The 17,800-nt window shown below is 41.7% G+C and overlaps 2 protein-coding genes across 4 annotated transcripts; one reads left to right on the top strand and one right to left on the bottom strand.

Annotated features, from left to right (window-relative positions):
• The first annotated feature begins 2,285 nt into the window (after positions 1-2,285).
• On the top strand, positions 2,286-7,560 carry LOC138206977 (receptor activity-modifying protein 1-like). 3 transcript variants are annotated; one of them, XM_069163923.1, is made up of 4 exons: positions 2,286-2,381; positions 2,477-2,575; positions 4,106-4,244; positions 7,008-7,560. In XM_069163923.1, the coding sequence occupies exons 2-4, from the start codon at positions 2,521-2,523 to the stop codon at positions 7,261-7,263; spliced, it is 450 nt and encodes a 149-aa protein (XP_069020024.1). In that variant the 5' UTR covers positions 2,286-2,381; positions 2,477-2,520; the 3' UTR covers positions 7,264-7,560. The 3 variants fall into 3 exon arrangements, with proteins under 3 accessions (XP_069020024.1, XP_069020023.1, XP_069020025.1); XM_069163924.1 differs by having other exon boundaries at positions 2,300-2,347; XM_069163922.1 differs by having other exon boundaries at positions 2,287-2,575.
• On the bottom strand, positions 6,179-11,068 carry LOC138206976 (putative methyltransferase DDB_G0268948). Its single transcript, XM_069163921.1, has 6 exons — positions 10,945-11,068; positions 10,618-10,778; positions 9,728-9,941; positions 9,289-9,392; positions 9,058-9,195; positions 6,179-8,466 (listed from the first exon to the last, which is right to left on the bottom strand). Exons 1-6 carry the CDS (start codon positions 11,050-11,052, stop codon positions 8,379-8,381), a joined length of 813 nt encoding a protein of 270 aa, XP_069020022.1. The 5' UTR covers positions 11,053-11,068; the 3' UTR covers positions 6,179-8,378.
• Between the last annotated feature and the right edge of the window lie 6,732 nt (positions 11,069-17,800).

Genomic DNA, 17,800 nt, shown 5'->3' with positions numbered 1-17,800 from the left:
GGCCTTCTGTACTGCCGGAAACGACACAGAAACTGGCATTTTAGTATCTGGTAGTAAATTAAAGTCATATTTCATTTGTTGCACCACTGCAGAGAAACATAACTATTCATAATTCGGGCATATCAGTCCAGATATGAATTATGTAACAGAACACTTACACTATAAGAGAAACAAATATGGTTAAGTGGTTACTAAAGGTCATCCATCCAGGCACTAAACAGCATGTGCTTCATTGGTGTCTGTATAACCTATTTAATACACAACATGCTGTACTTGCATTGACATCTGAAAAGTTTCCTGCAGAGCCAGCAGGGTCAGCCTCTGCAAATACCCACCACCAGACGGCACAGCCTATAAACTTTGATGACGCTCGTCTATACCGTTTCCAGGGCCGCTCATTTTACAAGCCAGTGTACCCCATTCTGCTCTCTGCCTTCATTTGTGGACTGATGTGAAAGTGTGAAACGAGCTCAACGAGGACAAAAACATATTGATTTGTGATGCATGTAAAGTGAAAACTTGGGCATAACTGGCTCTATTACTGAATTGTCCCACAGCTTCAACAGCAAGGCTGCAAAACGACCAGACTATTTCTTGGTGCATCACCCACACTGCCACAGAGAAGGTTCATTTAGTGTCCTCTGCTGCCCTCTAGGGGAATCTATGGAGAACAGGTCGATTCTGAGCCTTCACTCTGCAGGTCACAGATCATAAAACTGTTGAGGCACATCACATAACATGTGGGCTTCCACTGCTTACAGGAGGTCGGAGCGAACAGAAGATGGTACAAACAGGGACTATATCTTCAGTAGAAAGTAGTTCCAGTGAAAACTGCACACAATGTGTCCAGGTTTTCTGCAACAGTCAGATGTCTCAAATCACACGTAACTATATACTGTAGCCAGATAACACGAAAGAGAGCCGAGCACTCTCACTTTTATATCCCTTATATGGTAGGTGTGTATATCTTGTGTGCCTAATTTGGATGAAGCACCTTTTCAAATGAATTTGAAAGCAAAAAGAAGTTTCTCTTCCTGAGGCTCTGTGAAGTCACAAAAGATAACACGACACTTTCGATATACAGAACTACAAGACACTGCAGTAACAGATGACGCTTTTGTGATGGAAATCGTGGCGATGAGGTGGAGACGGCAAAGGAGACCGTTCTCTGGGTGACAATGCAGTGATGTTTATTGATGTTCATAGAAATCTTTATTTGTTTTTACATTTACCCCCAACTAAAGAAACTGCCCATAAACTTTAGGGGAATCCAGCTCCCTGTCTGTCAGTCTGCACTCTATAAAGGGAGATACATGAAAACACTTATTTGAGCTATGGGATTACTCTCCCTCACACAGACAGCTACACTGGGTGGCAGCACAATACAGAGCAGCACTCAGAATACTAATGAACATCACTCTGTTCCTGCACAAAAATCTGCACATAAAACATTCAATTACAGATATTACCCAGCTGCATGAGATTTGCAGTGATACAAGGGTGACATGAAAATGGGAGTTGTGTCTTTGTGCTGTGAAATTGGTCCCTGTGCGAGTCAGCTGTCAGGTTTGATTGGAGGGTTACAGAACAATGGCTCACAGGGAGGAGGGTATTTCAAGTAATCTATTAAAAATAATAAATAAGTAATGGGAAAAATGTGACTCAGAGGCATTTAATTAAAAACTCACAATGAGTCAAACATGCCTTCTCACGGTGAGCCTTTGCACTGATAATTACAGAAATAGATTATTCAAATCATAGATTATAAATTGTGATAATTGTGTATTTAAAGGACTATTCTGTAGAAAAAAAGGAGTGTGTGTGGATATCCGTGCACCTTCTGCAGAGGCATTAATTCAGTGAAAAATGACATCAAAAATAAAACGCATTACTGTGACTGTGACTGTGCATTTGAATCTAGAGTGATCTTATCAGTTTGTTGCAGACCTTAAATGCCTTGGCTGTTTTCTCTGGGCTGTAATATCCCTACAACATTCCCCCTGGGGAGTGAACTTACAATGAAGACTTTACAACTCACACTATTTCATGTTTATTTGATCTCATATAGCGTCCTGCTCCCATATGCTTTTATATGTGTGTACCATTACAGTGAAATAGGGCTGCGTTGTGTGGCCTCCTCTTCTCGTAATGATTCTCTGGCTTCATTGGGAACGGCTGTCACTAATTTTGGACTCTGACTTTGTTTTGCCCCCCTCTGTGAGCAGCTCCATGCTGGAAGCAGAAGGACAAGAGGCTCAGATGACAACTAGTGCTTCTATGATTAGGGCTGCAGCGAGGGGAAGGAGGCTCCTACTGTGAAAGGTCAAGGAGCTTTCGCGCACAATCGGTTGGCGCCTTCTTGTTGACCGCACAGCTGTGAAGTGCGGTTAATTTGTTTCTAACATGTTGTTCTTAAATCTGTGGCTTTGGCTGGAATACTGCGAGTAAGAATGAGGTATGTGCTGTTGATCTCCAGGGAGTGAGCGGAGTTTGTGAGACGTCTTGGAGTTGGTATTCGGCATGGCTGTGGAGAGCGCCTCGCTTCTGAAAGCAGGGCTTGTGCTGCTAATGACAGGTGAGTGTTTGGTAGAGAGCTACGACGTTCTTCTCTGTGGTTTAATCTTAAAATCTTGTTTCTGGATATTTTAAAGCTGTATAAAGATGATTTGCATATTATAAAGCAGAGAGATGTTGAGTTGGGACTTTGTTGACTTGGTTTAGTCTTTCGGGCCATTCATTAAGATGCACTATGAAAATAGCTGCACAACTGTTGGTCCGGAGGAAGCTTTCTAAAATCTGAAAAATACCACTGATTCAATTCAATTCAATTCAACTTTATTTATATAGCGCTAAATCACAACATAGGTTATTTCATGGCACTTAACACATTAAAGTCCTTATAGCAAGACTTTACCCTGATGATGCCATAATGGTCATAATGGAGTATTGTTGCGGACAAAAAGTCAGCCTCTGCTGCATCAGTCGTTTATTCAGATACTACAAAGTTCCAACTATGCGAATACCATTCAGTACACAGAGCTTCTAAACTCGTAATTTTCTCCATTTAAAAATCTACATTTCACCACGTCTACATTTTAACACTTTCTATTCGCTGTCATCTCACATACAGAGGCATCAGCTTTAAAAACCCATAAATATTGAGTGCTAGACTGGCTGCTGGCTGTTTCCTTTCCACAAAACATTACCAGACTTGAAGACAGTGGGTCAAAAGAGCCAAAACGCTCAGTTAGGAGAGCTGTGGCCATCTGTCATGGTTTGCCTTGGTTTTCCTGGAAGATGGAATGCAACACTGGTGAACAGCCAAGTGGGAAGGCAACTTTCAATGTCAGATTTTCTCTGCAGCAGTTGCCAACAGATAGACAGGTGAAACATGACATCTCTCTGACTCAGTGTATCATAAACAAGCCAGCAGGAACTTCGTTTTTGCAAAATGATTATGCATATGTTTAGTTTTTACTGCATTTCGTCAGGGTCTCGCCTCTTCTTTCTGCTGCCTCTTTTTCAAACCCCCCCGTGTCAACACATTCAGTCATCCTTTGAGTGTTGCCGAGCCGTGAGGGACCCAGCTGAGACAGAGCAAACATAATGGGCACACAGTGGGCCCTTATCAGGCCAGCGCAGACCGAGATCCACCATGTTTCTCGATCGGAACAACAACCTGTTCATTTCCACGCGGGCCTTTTCCGCCAGCTTAAGACTCCCTCTCCTTCTGCACCGCTTGGTGGTGTTACATTCACTTGGAGTCCTGTGGGACGGCTGCGGTCTGCCTCCACGTTAAGAGGCTGTTTACACACATCTCCGAAGTAAACAAATGGGATTGGGACTCTGACTGCAAATTAAAATCTTTTCTTGGTGAAAGTAACAGCCTAATAGGGAAGAAAAGGTCCAGGAGGAATAACCACTGCCAGGACATGACCTTGTTTGTTGCACAAACATATTCCTAATTATGAAGGAAATAAACAGAGCAGATAACCACTGTAGTGCTTTGTAAAATCTTTTTGTATCTTTCCAATGAGACAAGTTTTACGACTTATCGTCCACCGCAATAGAGCTTCATTTTTTTTTTATTTCTATTACTCTGCAGCTCAAGTCTTTCCTTCAGTGTCTGGCTGCAACAGAGGTTTCTACGAGACGATGATCAGCGACCTCTGCTTAGCGAAGTTCAAATTCGACATGGCAGGACTGGACCGCGGCCAGTGGTGCAACTGGCCCGACACAATGGAGTGAGTACTTCCATATTTTCCTTACAAGTTCAGCAATTTACCATTTATACAAATTTGCACAAAAAAGAAAAAACTAAACACAAAATTTGCAACAAGAAGATTTGAAACTTACAACACCAAAGCAACTAGCCGAGACAGTGTGTAACATCTCATCTCCATAGTAACTGCCCGCTTTTCAAGATTTTTAGGAACTAGGCAAAATTTTTAACATCTTAAAGCATTAATGAGGACAGTAATAGTGACTTACCAGCAACAGTTGCATTTTTAGTTGTGATAAAAACAAAAAAAAAACAAGAGGGTTGAGAATCTGGAGCTGCCCATGGGGCTTATGCAAATTTTGATTCATCATCACAAATCCTCGTTCTGAAGTGGGATAAAGGTGAATTTAAGGTTGCGAAGGGATTAAGCACGGTCGTCAGTAGTGCAACAGCAGAGTGGTCGTGAGAAAAGACACAGAGTTAAGTTAAACTCTTATACGACATGTTCCCCCAGGCTTCAAAGCTGTTCGCCGACTCTGCCTCTGTTTTCGCTCACCTCATCACTTGGTCACGGCCTTGCCGCTGCATCTGGCGGACATCATATTGTGTCTCGGTGCATAGTGGCTTCTTTTCCAAACACTGGCGGTCAGGGGATGAGTCAGACAGGAGGATGAGAGGAGCTGGGAGGCCCACAGGAAGAAGCCACTGTCAAAACTGTGTGATTTCCCTGCTGGCTCAGTGTCCTCTCGGTTCAGCACATAATTGGTGGTGGTGCTCCTTTTGTGTGTGTGTGTGTGTGTGTGTGTGTGTGTGTGTGTGTGTGTGTGTGTGTGTGTGTGTGTGTGTGCGTGCGTGCGTGCGTGCAGTTGCAACCCACCATAAAACATTCGTCCAGGCGCTTTGTGGGTTTGCAGGTACATTTGACGCAACAGGAGAAGCTGCTTGTGCAACAGATAAAATAACTCTGCAGAAGGGAACATCAGAACGACACAAATGAGGCTTGTTTGTTGGTGCAGGCCAATTTAGCGATATTAAAAATAAAAGTCTGAGGTTTCTTTTTTTATACAGCCTTCCTGGGACCAGAAACTTACTAAAACAAATGGATCATTGTCCTGTAATCACTATTTGTGGCCACTGTTAACAGCTTTTTCACAAGTCTTAAACCTTGTTTTTCGTAATAAATTGTTGCATACGCTTGCACATGCTAATGACACTTTTTAAAATGTAAAAACCCTCTAATCCAAAGGGGATTGGTGTTTACAACCATGGAGTGTTTGGCTTTTATAAATGCTTATAATTCGTCCACTATTCATCACCTCATACGGCGCGTACCGACAGCCAAATTGTCATCATCACATCGTTTGCAAGGTAGAAGGTCTAATTATCTATCAAGCTCAAATGAAGGCTCCTATAGGCATGAATTTAAAGAACTGTAGATCCACTTGGTTTTTACATGATCTGGCTCATATCCACCAAATATATCCATTTCAATTCTTCACAGCCATGTATAACGGAGAGAAATGTCTGGAGCGAGATGAAAATATCCCCCTTATTTCGCAATCCTTTGAGAAACACCAGAAAGTGATACTTCTGAGAAATCTGTAAAATTTTCAACTGTACTGTACATTTGGAACCTGATTTAAACCCCGTATGGTTCATTTTGATAGTTCTGTGGAAAATATAATTATTTATAATTGTATTGCAGTTGACGACACAGCAGTTGAGTCACAGTTATCTATATATGAGCCCAAGTCCTCGTCCACACAAGTGAGTTCAGATCTTAATCGGGACAACAAGCACAAGTCTTAAAGTATCACTCATTTTAACCCCTTCCTCTCAACTTAATCCTAATCCTGCGTCATACAGCAGGGAGAGCTTTTGGTGATGATAGCTGGCTCTTAAAAGTGGAGGGGGAAACACTCACGCACAAACACAGACACATAACACCACTACATACCAAGTGCAGGAATTCAGGCTTTTATCCAAAGTGACTTGCACCCGAGATCCTTGTAATAGCAACAGTTAGAATAATTGTTTTGTTATTTTTAAAGCAGCTATTTGTGTTATTCTGAACTACATCATCATTTTATTCATTTCATCCTTTTATTACATTCTAGGCTGGATTATTAACAATGCACAGTGGACACCAAACACACCTCAGGTTCACTCTGTGGCAGCTATATTAAATCATTGATGTCAGCATTTCTTTATGGGTCCAAATCTAGTTTTATATATATATCAATATATATAAATCATCCTTAAATGGTGCATAGTCTTAAAAATATATGTGTTTGACTCAAAAGCAAACAATGTTAGGAGACACAAATATCTAAATAGGGTCCCATAACTCACTGGAAAGTATTATAAATGATTGTACTAGGCCATGGAAAAACTGAGTTGTGTCCTTCACAAAAAATACAACATGTCTTGTTGCAGCAACCCATTCTGGATGTTTGCAGCAACTGTCAGAGAGTAGCAGTGGAAATATTCTGAAAGTAGCCTCATGTTGCTTAAACGAGTTAACAAACAACTTTAAAGTTTTCAGACTTTTACTTTAAGGGACTGAACTTTCTGGTGACTTGCCTACTTGGCTTCCAGCAATGTAGTTAAGCCCAGTGGCCATCCAAAACGGAGTCTGTCGTGGCATGGTGCAATGCTGTGCTGAGGGCGCTACCCTGTTGGTATGCATCTCCATTTCTCCTGCCCTCCAACCTCCTGGTGGTTATATTTAGCTGCGTTAAGCCAACTGGTAATTCGAGACACTGCTTTGCCCACCCCTCTGCAGGATCTATGAGGGACTCACAAACTGCACCTACCAGGTGGCCCTGAGGATGGACTGCTTTTGGCCCAATCAGGTCGTCGACCACTTCTTTATGCAGATTCACTGGATCTACTTCCACGACTGCGCTCTCACTGGCCGCCTCCTCCACGACCCGCCGGTCAGCATCCTCGCACCCTTCATCGCAGTGCCGGTGCTGGTCACCCTGCTCATGACCGCCCTGGTGGTGTGGAGGAGTAAACGCACAGAGGGGGTTCTATAGTGATGTTTGGGCTCAAGGCTTGGAGATACACATGGACTCATAACAAGCAGAGACCCCACAGTTTTTTTTTTTTTTTTACATAGTGTGACAAGCTATATGCTCTTGTACTCACCGCCTTGAAACTACATTATTCCCATATTAATATGAGTATGACTGTATGGATGGTGCAGTGAACTATAATGTAAAACAAATGCATCATTTGGTATAAAAATTGAATTTGTCTGCACAGTCATTTTAGTGGATAACATCACCGATATGAGAGTGTCAGAGTAATAAAGTTCTTTGAGATTCAGGGGATTTGGAGGATGTGCATGTTAATTACCATCTGTTCTCATGGCCCTAAACAATCTGCGAACATATAAATAACAGTGGAGAGGAGGACGCCTGGGGAGACACGGTGGACTTGGGTGAATGAGTCTTGTAAGTGTGGAGGAGAGGTGAAGAAAGGTGAGGCGAGCAGGAAATGGAGAGGAAGAGGGATACAAAAGAAGTTTTAAACAAAGATTGTGGGATATTCTATCACAAAATTGTGCCTGGACATTGTGATGATTAGTTGATATGTAATGTATGTACACGCATTCGTGTCAGTGTTTTCCAGTTTTTAGTTTTAAAGAGGGTATTAAAGCTTTAGATGTCATTAGCAGAAAATAAACAGATGAATTATGTTCATGTGCACCAAATCGCCCTGATTAAAAGGACAACAGTTGTTAGAGACAACTGTCTTGCTTACAGCACAGTTACCTTTAAGATATGGGCGCTTTGAAAAAAGCTCAATGTCAGAAAAATGTACGTTCACTTAATTTGAGGCTGCACATGAAGTGGATTTCAGTTGGACTCTCATTATGACAGGGCTCCATCTAGTGGTCAATATGGGAGGCTCCGCATTCACACAGGTCAGTTTTCATAGGCCGAGAGTTCATTTAACAGCGGCTCAATGATTGTTTCATGTTAACATAAATCGAAATTTCTATTTCTATGACTTACTTACTATTACTGATTTACAAATAATTATTCGAGCTTTTTGGGTGAGCTGATCACAACCAGTAAGCATACAATTACAAAAAAAAGGGCCAGTATTGAGACACTCCCGAACAGGATTCAGCAAGTCAGTCGGATCAAGGTTTGCACGCCAGCCAGTAGAAATACTTCACGACCATCGTAACTTCTTGGTCAGGAGACGACGCCTTCATGGCAGACAGCAACCTGGGAGGGAAGACGAAGACACAGAATGTTTTAATGGGATCTAAAATTAACTATTGGATGTAATGATTTCTAAATTCTAACTAACTGGATTATCTAACCAAACAAATAAGAAGAAGAAAATGAACTAAAACCTCCACTGAGTCTCCATCCTCCATTAAAACACAGGTCAAACTCTTTTTGAAGAGACAGCGCAGAACTGCGTGTAAATCTTCCTAAACCGTGATAGTAATTAAATACAATGTCGTACTTTTTTTCATCCATGTAGAAGTTATGGCTCAGCACTTCTGCTCCATATATTGTGCTTGCTGGGCTGTTCTGCCCTGTCACTGGCAGGGGAATTAATGGTGGCAATATTATCTCCGTAAAAGCCTTCAACAGTTAAGCTTAGTCAAGCAATGTTTGGCTTTTCTGATTAATGCCCGAGACTGTGACAGTATTCAAAGACAAATTTCAGCAGTTTTTGATAGTGATAAATTAATTTTAGGGGGAGATTAGGAGATCAACGTTGAGCGCCAGGCGAATGGAGGTGAGAGCTCAGGGCCAGAAGTTAATGATTAGAGTTGTGGATGAGTTGGGAGATTAATATCTCACTTGCTCCTGATGTCCTCTGAGAGACGTTCAGCCTCAGCAGGGTCTTTTACTTTCAGTTTTTGGTAGCTGGAGAAGGTCTCCACCATGCCAATATATCCACTCAGGGGCAAAGTCCATTTAACGCGCAGACACTCATTCCTGGAAACACATGCAGGATGTAAACTTATAAGTGATTGTGGTTTAAAGACATCAAAGCTGACTTCTTCGAAGTGGACGACAACAAACACTCACCACTCTTTGTCCGGATAAGAGCAGGAGTCAAACATGTCTAAGTAGATCTTGTGAGAGCTTGATCCTATGTAGGGATTTCTGAAGGGAAGCAGGGCAGTGTAAAACTACGGAAAAGAAAGAGAAAAGATTTTCAGAACAAACGAACTGTGCAAACTAACTGGTTTGGTTTATCATGTAGTTTTTGTGTAGGTGTAACAATGTCTAAACACAGATATCAGATATTGCTTCAAAAATGCTGGATCCAATCCTACATCCCCCATAATGCAACCTTTACATGTACAACCTGTACATTTTGTATCCCTTCCTGGTCAACTCTCCATATTTCAAACTCTATCCTTCTCCTGGACCTTTGGATTGCCCCTCAAATTTGATTGTCCTACTTCTCAAAAGTCTGTTTGCTAACATATTTACAGATCAAGTTTTTAGCTTTGGGATGGACCTCTTTACAGATGTCATTGAGAGTGTTGGAGACGTCCCCATACTCCAGTTCCATGTCCATGGTGTAGCTCAGGAGGGCCAGGCAGCCTCCGGGTCTCAGCACCCTGTCAGCCTCCTGGAGGAACCGCCGGCGGTCGAACCAGTGGGCCGCCGTCATAGCCGTCACAAGGTCCACCTCCCCAGATGCGAAAGGTAGTTCCTCTGCCGGACACTGTCTGTAGTTGAGGTTGGACCGATGTAGGAGGTGAGAAAAAGGGAGAAATACAGATATACTGAGGACAGTGAAGCACACAATCAAAAATGACTGAAACATATGGTAATGACTCAAAATGTTCATGTTATTTCACTGAGCAAAACTGCAACAATTGGGACTGATGTGGACAAAAGCTTAGGAAAAAAAGAGTGAGTTTAATTTGCTGTTTTGAAAATTAACAATTTGGAATTTGGATTCGGCTCCTTTTATGAAAGAATATTATCCCAATACTGGTAATTACATTTACTTTTCAATTCTACAAGGACACTAGAAACATGTAGCAAGGATGTGGTTGTTTTGGGGTATTTTTTGTTTTCTGGGTTTCAACCTAGGTTGCTGCAGTGAAGTTGTAACATGACTTTTAACCAGAAGGATTCTAACTTCCTCCTCGGGTACTACACTCAGGAAGTGATTAATAATGCCATTACACAGTTCAAAGTGAACAATTCATACTCAGTTTCAAAAGGATATTTTACACTTTAAAAGAAATGACTTTATTAAGACAAGCAATCTGTTACAGCTGAGAGTTCTATTCACCACCTTTTAATTTTAGAGTCCCTTTGATAGGGTTGAATTACAACTATGCATTTACTGAATTCATTTGTGTACATCCCCCCCCCCCCCCCCCCTGCTCTCACCTGTATGAAACATTTGGAGCGCTGCTATTGATTGGCGCCATCTCCAACTGGGCAGAGCTGATATCTGTTCCGACCACCTTTGTGAAGTACGGAGCCAAAAGGATCGTCCCTTGTCCCGAGCCGCACCCCACATCTACTGCGAGGTTGAACTGTTTTGGTGTCTGAAAGGGGAAAAAAAAAAAGTTTCACCACAAAATATTAAAACAGATAATGCAAGACAGATTGGAAATATTTACTGTACTACGTGGCCTACAGCGCTGGCACAGAAGCACATGCAGTATAAGCATGTTGCAGCCTGCGAAATTAAAATTAAACACAAACTCTTACCCTTTTCCCCATGTAGCTCACAATCACGCTGATCAATTCACGGGGTGCCACTCTGAACTGCAGGTAAGCAGCTGCGTGATCTTTACCCTCAAAGAGCCGTACAGCCATGCTTCTGCACCAAAGCTTCAATCTGACTGACTGCTATGACTCTGCACTGTGAACTTGCCCTTATTTAACCATCGAGTTACACATTAACTTGGTTCCTTCAGTCATATGCAGTTTGCTATTATGTTTGTACATGCTCTCTCCTAAAATGAACGGTTCCGTCATACTTTTTTGAGTCGTTTAAACGTGTCACATGCGTACACACATGACGTCACACGTATTACTCAGACCACAGGTCTTTAGGTTATGCCTAACATAATCGCAGCTGGAGATCAGAAGCAACTGCTGACTAAAAAAAACCCGACATAAAACACCTTAACATACTAAATGCACAATACAAAAATAAATTTGCAGTCAGACAGCTTCCAGGGTTTTTGTCTGCCTCTATTCAAATATAGCACATGTATGCTGCAGCTTTTGGTTAGACTCGTATGTTTCATCTATACATGGATTGCTGGTGTGGGTTCACGTGCGTGCACTTACATGTAAAAACCAGCAGATGGCAGTAAGTGCACAGACAGTTATGACGCCGGGTGCAAAAATGGAGAGCTGATAGTTGGGATGACGGAAATGAAGTATCATTTAATATTTGCAGTTGATCCCCTTATTTAATCTCACATAGCATGGCATATTGATGTATGAGCCAGAGTCAAAAGAGTGTTCGGAGACAACAAATGCATGGCTAAAAAGTCTGATCAAAAATACAACCGGAAACATTGAATCTGTTCTCGTAGCAGTTTGACTTGGATAAAGTAACAAAATCTGTTAAACTCCAATCCAACGATTTAAGATGGAAGCCCTTTAAACACTCCTGAACCTGTAGGCGCACGGTCTTGTGTTTTCTGCCCAATCAACAAGCATTGATCCTTCCCGTTCGCCTGATCAATATCCATTGTCAGATATGGTTTGCAATGGGACTCGTGTTAACAAAGAGAGGGGAGGGGAGGGGGGTAGGAGGGCATAGGGTTTCCTCACACACACCACAGGAGCCCCCCAAACCCTTAACCCCACCATGTTGCTATGTAGAGCCCTGCCTTCGTGTCGTCCAATCAATCAGATCTGATCAAACCAGTGTCCGCTGCTGCAGCTGTGTGTCTGAACCGTGCTTTGGAGGACAGCTGTGTGTCTGAACCGTGCTTTGGAGGACACCGTTGTCATGCGCGCACCCAGACATGACCAATTCATCACCAAGTCTTTACACTTATTACAGTGTCCGCGCACATTTCCGCGCAAACACACACAGGGGCCATTAAAAACACAAAGTCAATGGACTCAGACGAGCCGCCACATGTGTTGCTTTAATATCTGCACGCCTTCCCGACAGTGAAAAAGAGCTCTGGGAGCGCTTCCATCGACTGTGACGAGCAGTGTTGCTAATGCTGTGTGGGGAATTCTCCTGGAAAGCAATCACACAGGTAATCCACGCTAGGAGGATAAATTATTACAAAAACGGTATTTAAAATGGGCTTTTTCATGAAGGCAGGTGCTGGGGGAAAAAAAAATTACTGATGTTACCCATTTAGGGGTTTCCACATTTGTAAGTAACAAGTCAGGAATTGCAATGTATGCAAAGTATACGTCTTAAAAAATTCAGCCCAAAAGAATATATGTGTGTGTGTGTGTGTGTGCGCGCGCGCGCGTCTGTGTGTGTGTGCAGTTGTAAATACCTGCACACTGATTTTTTTTTTTTTCTTTCTCCTGACAGTGCGAATACATGCAGGGGAGGGGGGTGGATAGACGGGGATTGAGTATAAAATCCCACTTCCCTGCGGAAATCTCAGCAGGTAGAAGCAGATTGCAGCTGTTGGATGAAATCCATGAATTTTAGAAAACAGTCTTGTTGCCGCATTGAAAGCCATGCAATTTTTTTTTGGTGGGGGAGATATTTTTTTTTTGTCATGGCTTTTGAATAGGTTTCACAGACCCCTGAGTCCTTAAACACAGGCTTTTAAATAAAAGTGGCATGAAAACCTTCAAATCGAAGTCGGGACAGACACCAAAACTGCAGCTTGGTTAAACTTTAGATGCCTGGTCAAACTGCAGATGTTCCCAAATTGGTCAGGTTAACTTTACTGGTTTTTTCTAATCATGTGAAACACACATTTTCCCATTTATATACATCAATGAAATAATGTCATGGCAACTCTATATCCTTGGTGCAACTGGACGCTGTGTTTTTCCGTTAAAGATATGAAATGCACTCATTCCCAGTTCTTTTAAGAGAATAAAAAAAAGGAAGCCAAGTCTTCCCGGTGTCTTTTTACTGTGGCACTGGGCATTGTGCCAAACAGTGTTTGCAATCTCTGGTCGGATATGAACATCTTAAATCTTCCTCCATTAAAACTTCACTGGAGACACTCTGTTTTCTTCACAGCCAGTTGTAAAAGAACAAATATCGCAAGTATCGAGGCGATCTGATTGACTCTGAGGCTGCGTTTTTATAGCCGAGACGCTCGCTCGCAGATGCACTCGGAGGGCTAATCCCACTCTCTGAGGAGAGAGGTAGGTATTGGCTTTGATGATAGAAATGGATTAAACAGATTACATTAAAGGCCAGTCTAATTGAACCGATCTATCCTGATTCTGCCGCGGTAAGATAAACGATGAGAGGGCCAGATAGTATATATAGGTCGTGGGTTTGTGTGTCTGGCGCTGGCTTTCTCTGGACATTTACAGACTCGCTGGAAAAATACAGAAATAGCACTTTCTTGTGATTGAACGAGGTCTTGTGTTGAAGAAAGTCTAGTTTGGGAGACATTCAAACAAAATGTGTACAATTCTATTCACATCTGTGTCTCTTCTATTTATTGCTGAATTATCGTAATTAATTTCCTCAAAGATAAAATTACTTTTTTTTTGACAAGTATTGCCGCAGATATTAAAATATCCTCCTGCAACTCTGGTTGATTCCAATATCTAGGTTTTGTTTATCCTTCTGGGCAACTAAAAACAGGTGATAGAAACTGCAACATTTCTCCTCTATGTTCATATTTTCTTAATCTTCTCCCCAGTCAGATTTCACCCCCAAAACATAGCATGTCATTGCTTTTTAACAGGCAGACTACCTTTCAAATATTCCCTGCATAAGCCTCAATAAAAAAAAATAGATTTCCACACAATCCCTGTGAGCTACTTTAAGATGTAACTTCTGACTAAACAGTAAAGCTGAAGAAACATCCACACTGATTGATTGTCCATTTCAGTCAAGCCTTAACTCTTTTCAAGTTGGCTTTCAAGATTTAACTATTTGTTTAAGCTAATGTATTCTTAGGAAAATGTTTTATGAGTAATGCAAATTTATAAATAACGGGCACGGAAACATGCATAATCTCCAGTACCATGAAGTGCTAGTAATGCAAAAAATGAATTTCATTAGTCTGAGCTTCACTGGGGAAGTTTAGTTTCCCAGGATGGTCTGAGTGCTTTTTCAAAGGATGAACAGTTAAAGGACCCCCCCTCCCCCCCCCAAAAAAAGAAAACTGTAAGAGAGGGGACACAAAACTTCTATCTGAATGGAAAAAACAGATAAAACATGTAGTCATTGAAGAGTGTGCTGTTGCTCAAAGAAATCAAATTCTGCTTATATAAGACAAGCGAGCACAAAAGAAGTCAATTCTGCACCAGCATATTCTCATTCATCTGTATTTCTCATTAGAAAAGAAAATGCTTTGCTTCTTTCTTCTAACTTCTAGATGATTACTCCTGTATGTGTGTGTGTGTGTGTGTGTGTGTGTGTGTGTGTGTGTGTGCACCTGTCCTCTCAGGCAGGGTTGTTATTGACGGTGTCCAGTTGAAGCGAGCGTGATGGGGTGACCTTTCCCTTCAACCTTGTTATCAACGTGAACTCGTTAAGCAGGACTGTTTAATTAGCAGCAGAATGGCAATCGGGGAGGAGTTGGAGACCTCTGTGGTCATCGACACGGATCAATGGTCTTCAGGGAGCCTTTGCACTCTGCAACAGGAGACCTTTACGCTTACTGTGTGCATGCATGCTGTATGCTGATGCATACTTACAGATGAATGCAATTATCCACTAGAAATCTACCACTTTAATGTTGGTCTTCTCATTCCAGCAGCAGTTTGGCTTACACTCGTGTGGATATTTTGTTAAAAGTAGTTGTCAGCTGCCACTTCATGCAAAAAGCTACAATGGTGAATATCATCATTCTTACAAAACGCGCCTTAGGACAGGGGACAGTAACATAGTTCCAAAACATAATAATTAAGATCCCAGATTAATTTATTCTGGTTACACACTCTTAACCACTTACTGGTAAAATATTAGGAGAATATACAAAAAAAAAAAAAGGTCATGGACGTGCAGGTCCTCCACCACATGCTAGGAGGTGCTGCAAGGCATGGTGCACTGCTTTTTTTCCACAGTCCACATAATTTTGACCTTAAAGCATGGTCGTTATTGCTGGAAACAATATCTTCTCCACATCCTTCCCACCATAAGAGCTGGAAACACAACTGTGAGACTAATATCCCACTTCTATTGAAAGTTGAGTGCAGTGGCAAACTGATAAAAAAAAACAAAAAACAACAACCCTGGTTGACATGCACACACACGCAGACACACACAGTCCAACGTGTGTGCAAACATGTGTTTAAACACACACACACACACACACACACACACACACACACACACACACACACACACACACACACACACACACGAGTACACAAACATTCAGGTGAAAGAAATGTGAGGAGGGAGCCAAGAGCCGCTGCACCTGGTGAGATCCAAGTGAAAGTGAGAAGCATAAAAAAAAAGAGCTGAATGCTCAGGTCTGTTGATCTATTTTTACCGCAGAGCAGGGGGCAGAGAGAGAGAGAGAGAGAGAGAGAGAGAGAGAGAGAGAGAGAGAGAGAGAGAAAGAGAGCTTCCTGCATAATGCATGGCCCTGTAGAGCAGCAGTGGCTTTTACACTGCGCTCTCTCATTGGGCTTCCAGGTGTCTGTGCTGTCTGTCAAACAGGCAGCACATAGGAGTGCCAGGTGCTCTCACACGGTGCTCCGGTTGATCTGTCTCGGAGCACAAGACCATCAGTCCATCCAGCTGCTCAGCATCTCTCCAAACACAAGAACTCGCCTGTAGTTTCATTCGAATCAAAAGTGTAAGAGCTTTCAGAAGCTGGAGGGTGGAAAACGTGCATATCCCTACACATTATGCATCGCCTCAGCTGGAATACAGCGTTTTGTTTTTTTTAATTACAGCTTTTGTACATGTAGGGTAAATCCACATAATTGTTTTGTTTTGGGGTTTTTGGTGCTGAGTTTGGATCCATAATGAGCTAAAAAAAAAAAATTATTTGGGCTGATATGGAATTCTTTTTTCGTAAGATAACAGCTTCATAGATGGTAAAAGTCAGTTTAAGTGTTCATTTTGGTCTATTATTGAGTCCTAACTACCTTATTTTCTTGAAACAAGTGAAAATGATTTGAGAGCACACCTTGTTTCGAGTAAAAATAAAAATAAAATTCTCAAATAAAGTGTAGTTTTGCTCGATTCCAATGCAGCATTCTGTTTTCTTTCAAAAGACTGTTTTAGAAGATTGCTTTTAAGGCTCAACAATAGACGGTTTTTCTCTTCTCACTTTTTATTTTTGCTGCAGTTATATACTGTAGTGCAGATAGACACTTTTAGACTTGAGATAGACTTTTATCAAAAATAAAAAACACAACATAATAGAATTTGATTTGGGAAAGAGGCTATCTGAGCATTCCTGAGGGGGGTTGGGTTGTTGCTGGGCATCACAAGGGGACAGACTAATGAAAGCTTGATGAGGATGCTTCTCTGAATCCGCCATCATGATTAGGCTTTAATTACAGAGGGCCACTTCGACATATTCCCGATAATTGGAAAAACACACCTGCATTCGGTTGCTTGTGGCATTGAATCAAACAATTCATGGCTCACAACCATTTTGTAGGACAAGTCTCATTTTGATTTTAGATGATCTGTGTTGGCATTTCAGCTGAAAATGTTGAGGCTGAAGACCGAAGCTTGACTCTATGCAGATCAGCTACTAAGTAGTTTGTAATCTTTGTGAGGAGTTCTTGTTATTACCCGAGTTAGAAACAGAGTGCAGGTATGAGCATGGAATGAGATTGCTTGTACTTGTAGCTGCTTACCAGTGTGCTGGCATCTCCACATTGCCAGATGTGACAATAGAATCGCTATATGGCTGCCAGACGCCTACAAGACACCCACAGGCCTTGGCAGCTCCCTCGCTCAAATCTTCTGTTGCACAACCACATGAAGAAAGCGCTTTATGTACTACTGGTTAGGTGAATCACTGATTCGCCTGAAGAATCAGTTTTCCTTCCATTACAGAGGCTTCATTTCAGCGCTTCGTAACATTTATACCTTCCCTCAATGGCAGAAGCTACGGCTGAATCATTGTATATAAAACAAAGACGGCGTCTCTAAAATGCGCTCAGGTGTTTTGTGGGTGAATGGCAGAGCAGAGACGATTCAAGGGCAAGCACATAAGCCTGCAGGATACTGAACAATGACACACTATGCTTGAAAAGACTGAAAAAAACCTGTCCTGCGGTTCTAATTTTTTTTTTTATCATGTTACATTTTGCTTTTTTAATTTCCATTTAAAAAATATTTTAAATGGAAACTTTCAATGTTCAAGTCTTCAAAATGAATTTAAACTCTGGATATCTAGAGATACCAATAACTGGGAGCATTTTGTGCATATAAAGCATGGAGGAAATGGTGCGTACACATGAA

This window comes from Embiotoca jacksoni, unplaced genomic scaffold, assembly GCF_022577435.1.
Source record: "Embiotoca jacksoni isolate LCO1_2020_lvr unplaced genomic scaffold, fEmbJac1.0.p SCAF_30, whole genome shotgun sequence".
Classification (NCBI taxonomy): Eukaryota; Metazoa; Chordata; class Actinopteri; family Embiotocidae; genus Embiotoca; species Embiotoca jacksoni.
This window is presented reverse-complemented; position numbering and strand designations above follow the sequence as displayed.

Excerpts from the sequence above, each read along its gene's own strand:
- LOC138206976 (XM_069163921.1), bottom strand. The coding sequence starts at position 11,052 with ATGGCTGTACGGCTCTTTGAGGGTAAAGATCACGCAGCTGCTTACCTG. Across the intron at positions 9,393-9,727 it reads TCAATGACATCTGTAAAGAG|TTTTACACTGCCCTGCTTCC; the intron begins GTCCATCCCAAA and ends TCTTTTCCGTAG. Across the intron at positions 9,196-9,288 it reads TCTTATCCGGACAAAGAGTG|GAATGAGTGTCTGCGCGTTA; the intron begins GTGAGTGTTTGT and ends ATGTGTTTCCAG.
- LOC138206977 (XM_069163923.1), top strand. The coding sequence starts at position 2,521 with ATGGCTGTGGAGAGCGCCTCGCTTCTGAAAGCAGGGCTTGTGCTGCTA. Across the intron at positions 2,576-4,105 it reads GCTTGTGCTGCTAATGACAG|CTCAAGTCTTTCCTTCAGTG; the intron begins GTGAGTGTTTGG and ends ATTACTCTGCAG. Across the intron at positions 4,245-7,007 it reads AACTGGCCCGACACAATGGA|GATCTATGAGGGACTCACAA; the intron begins GTGAGTACTTCC and ends ACCCCTCTGCAG.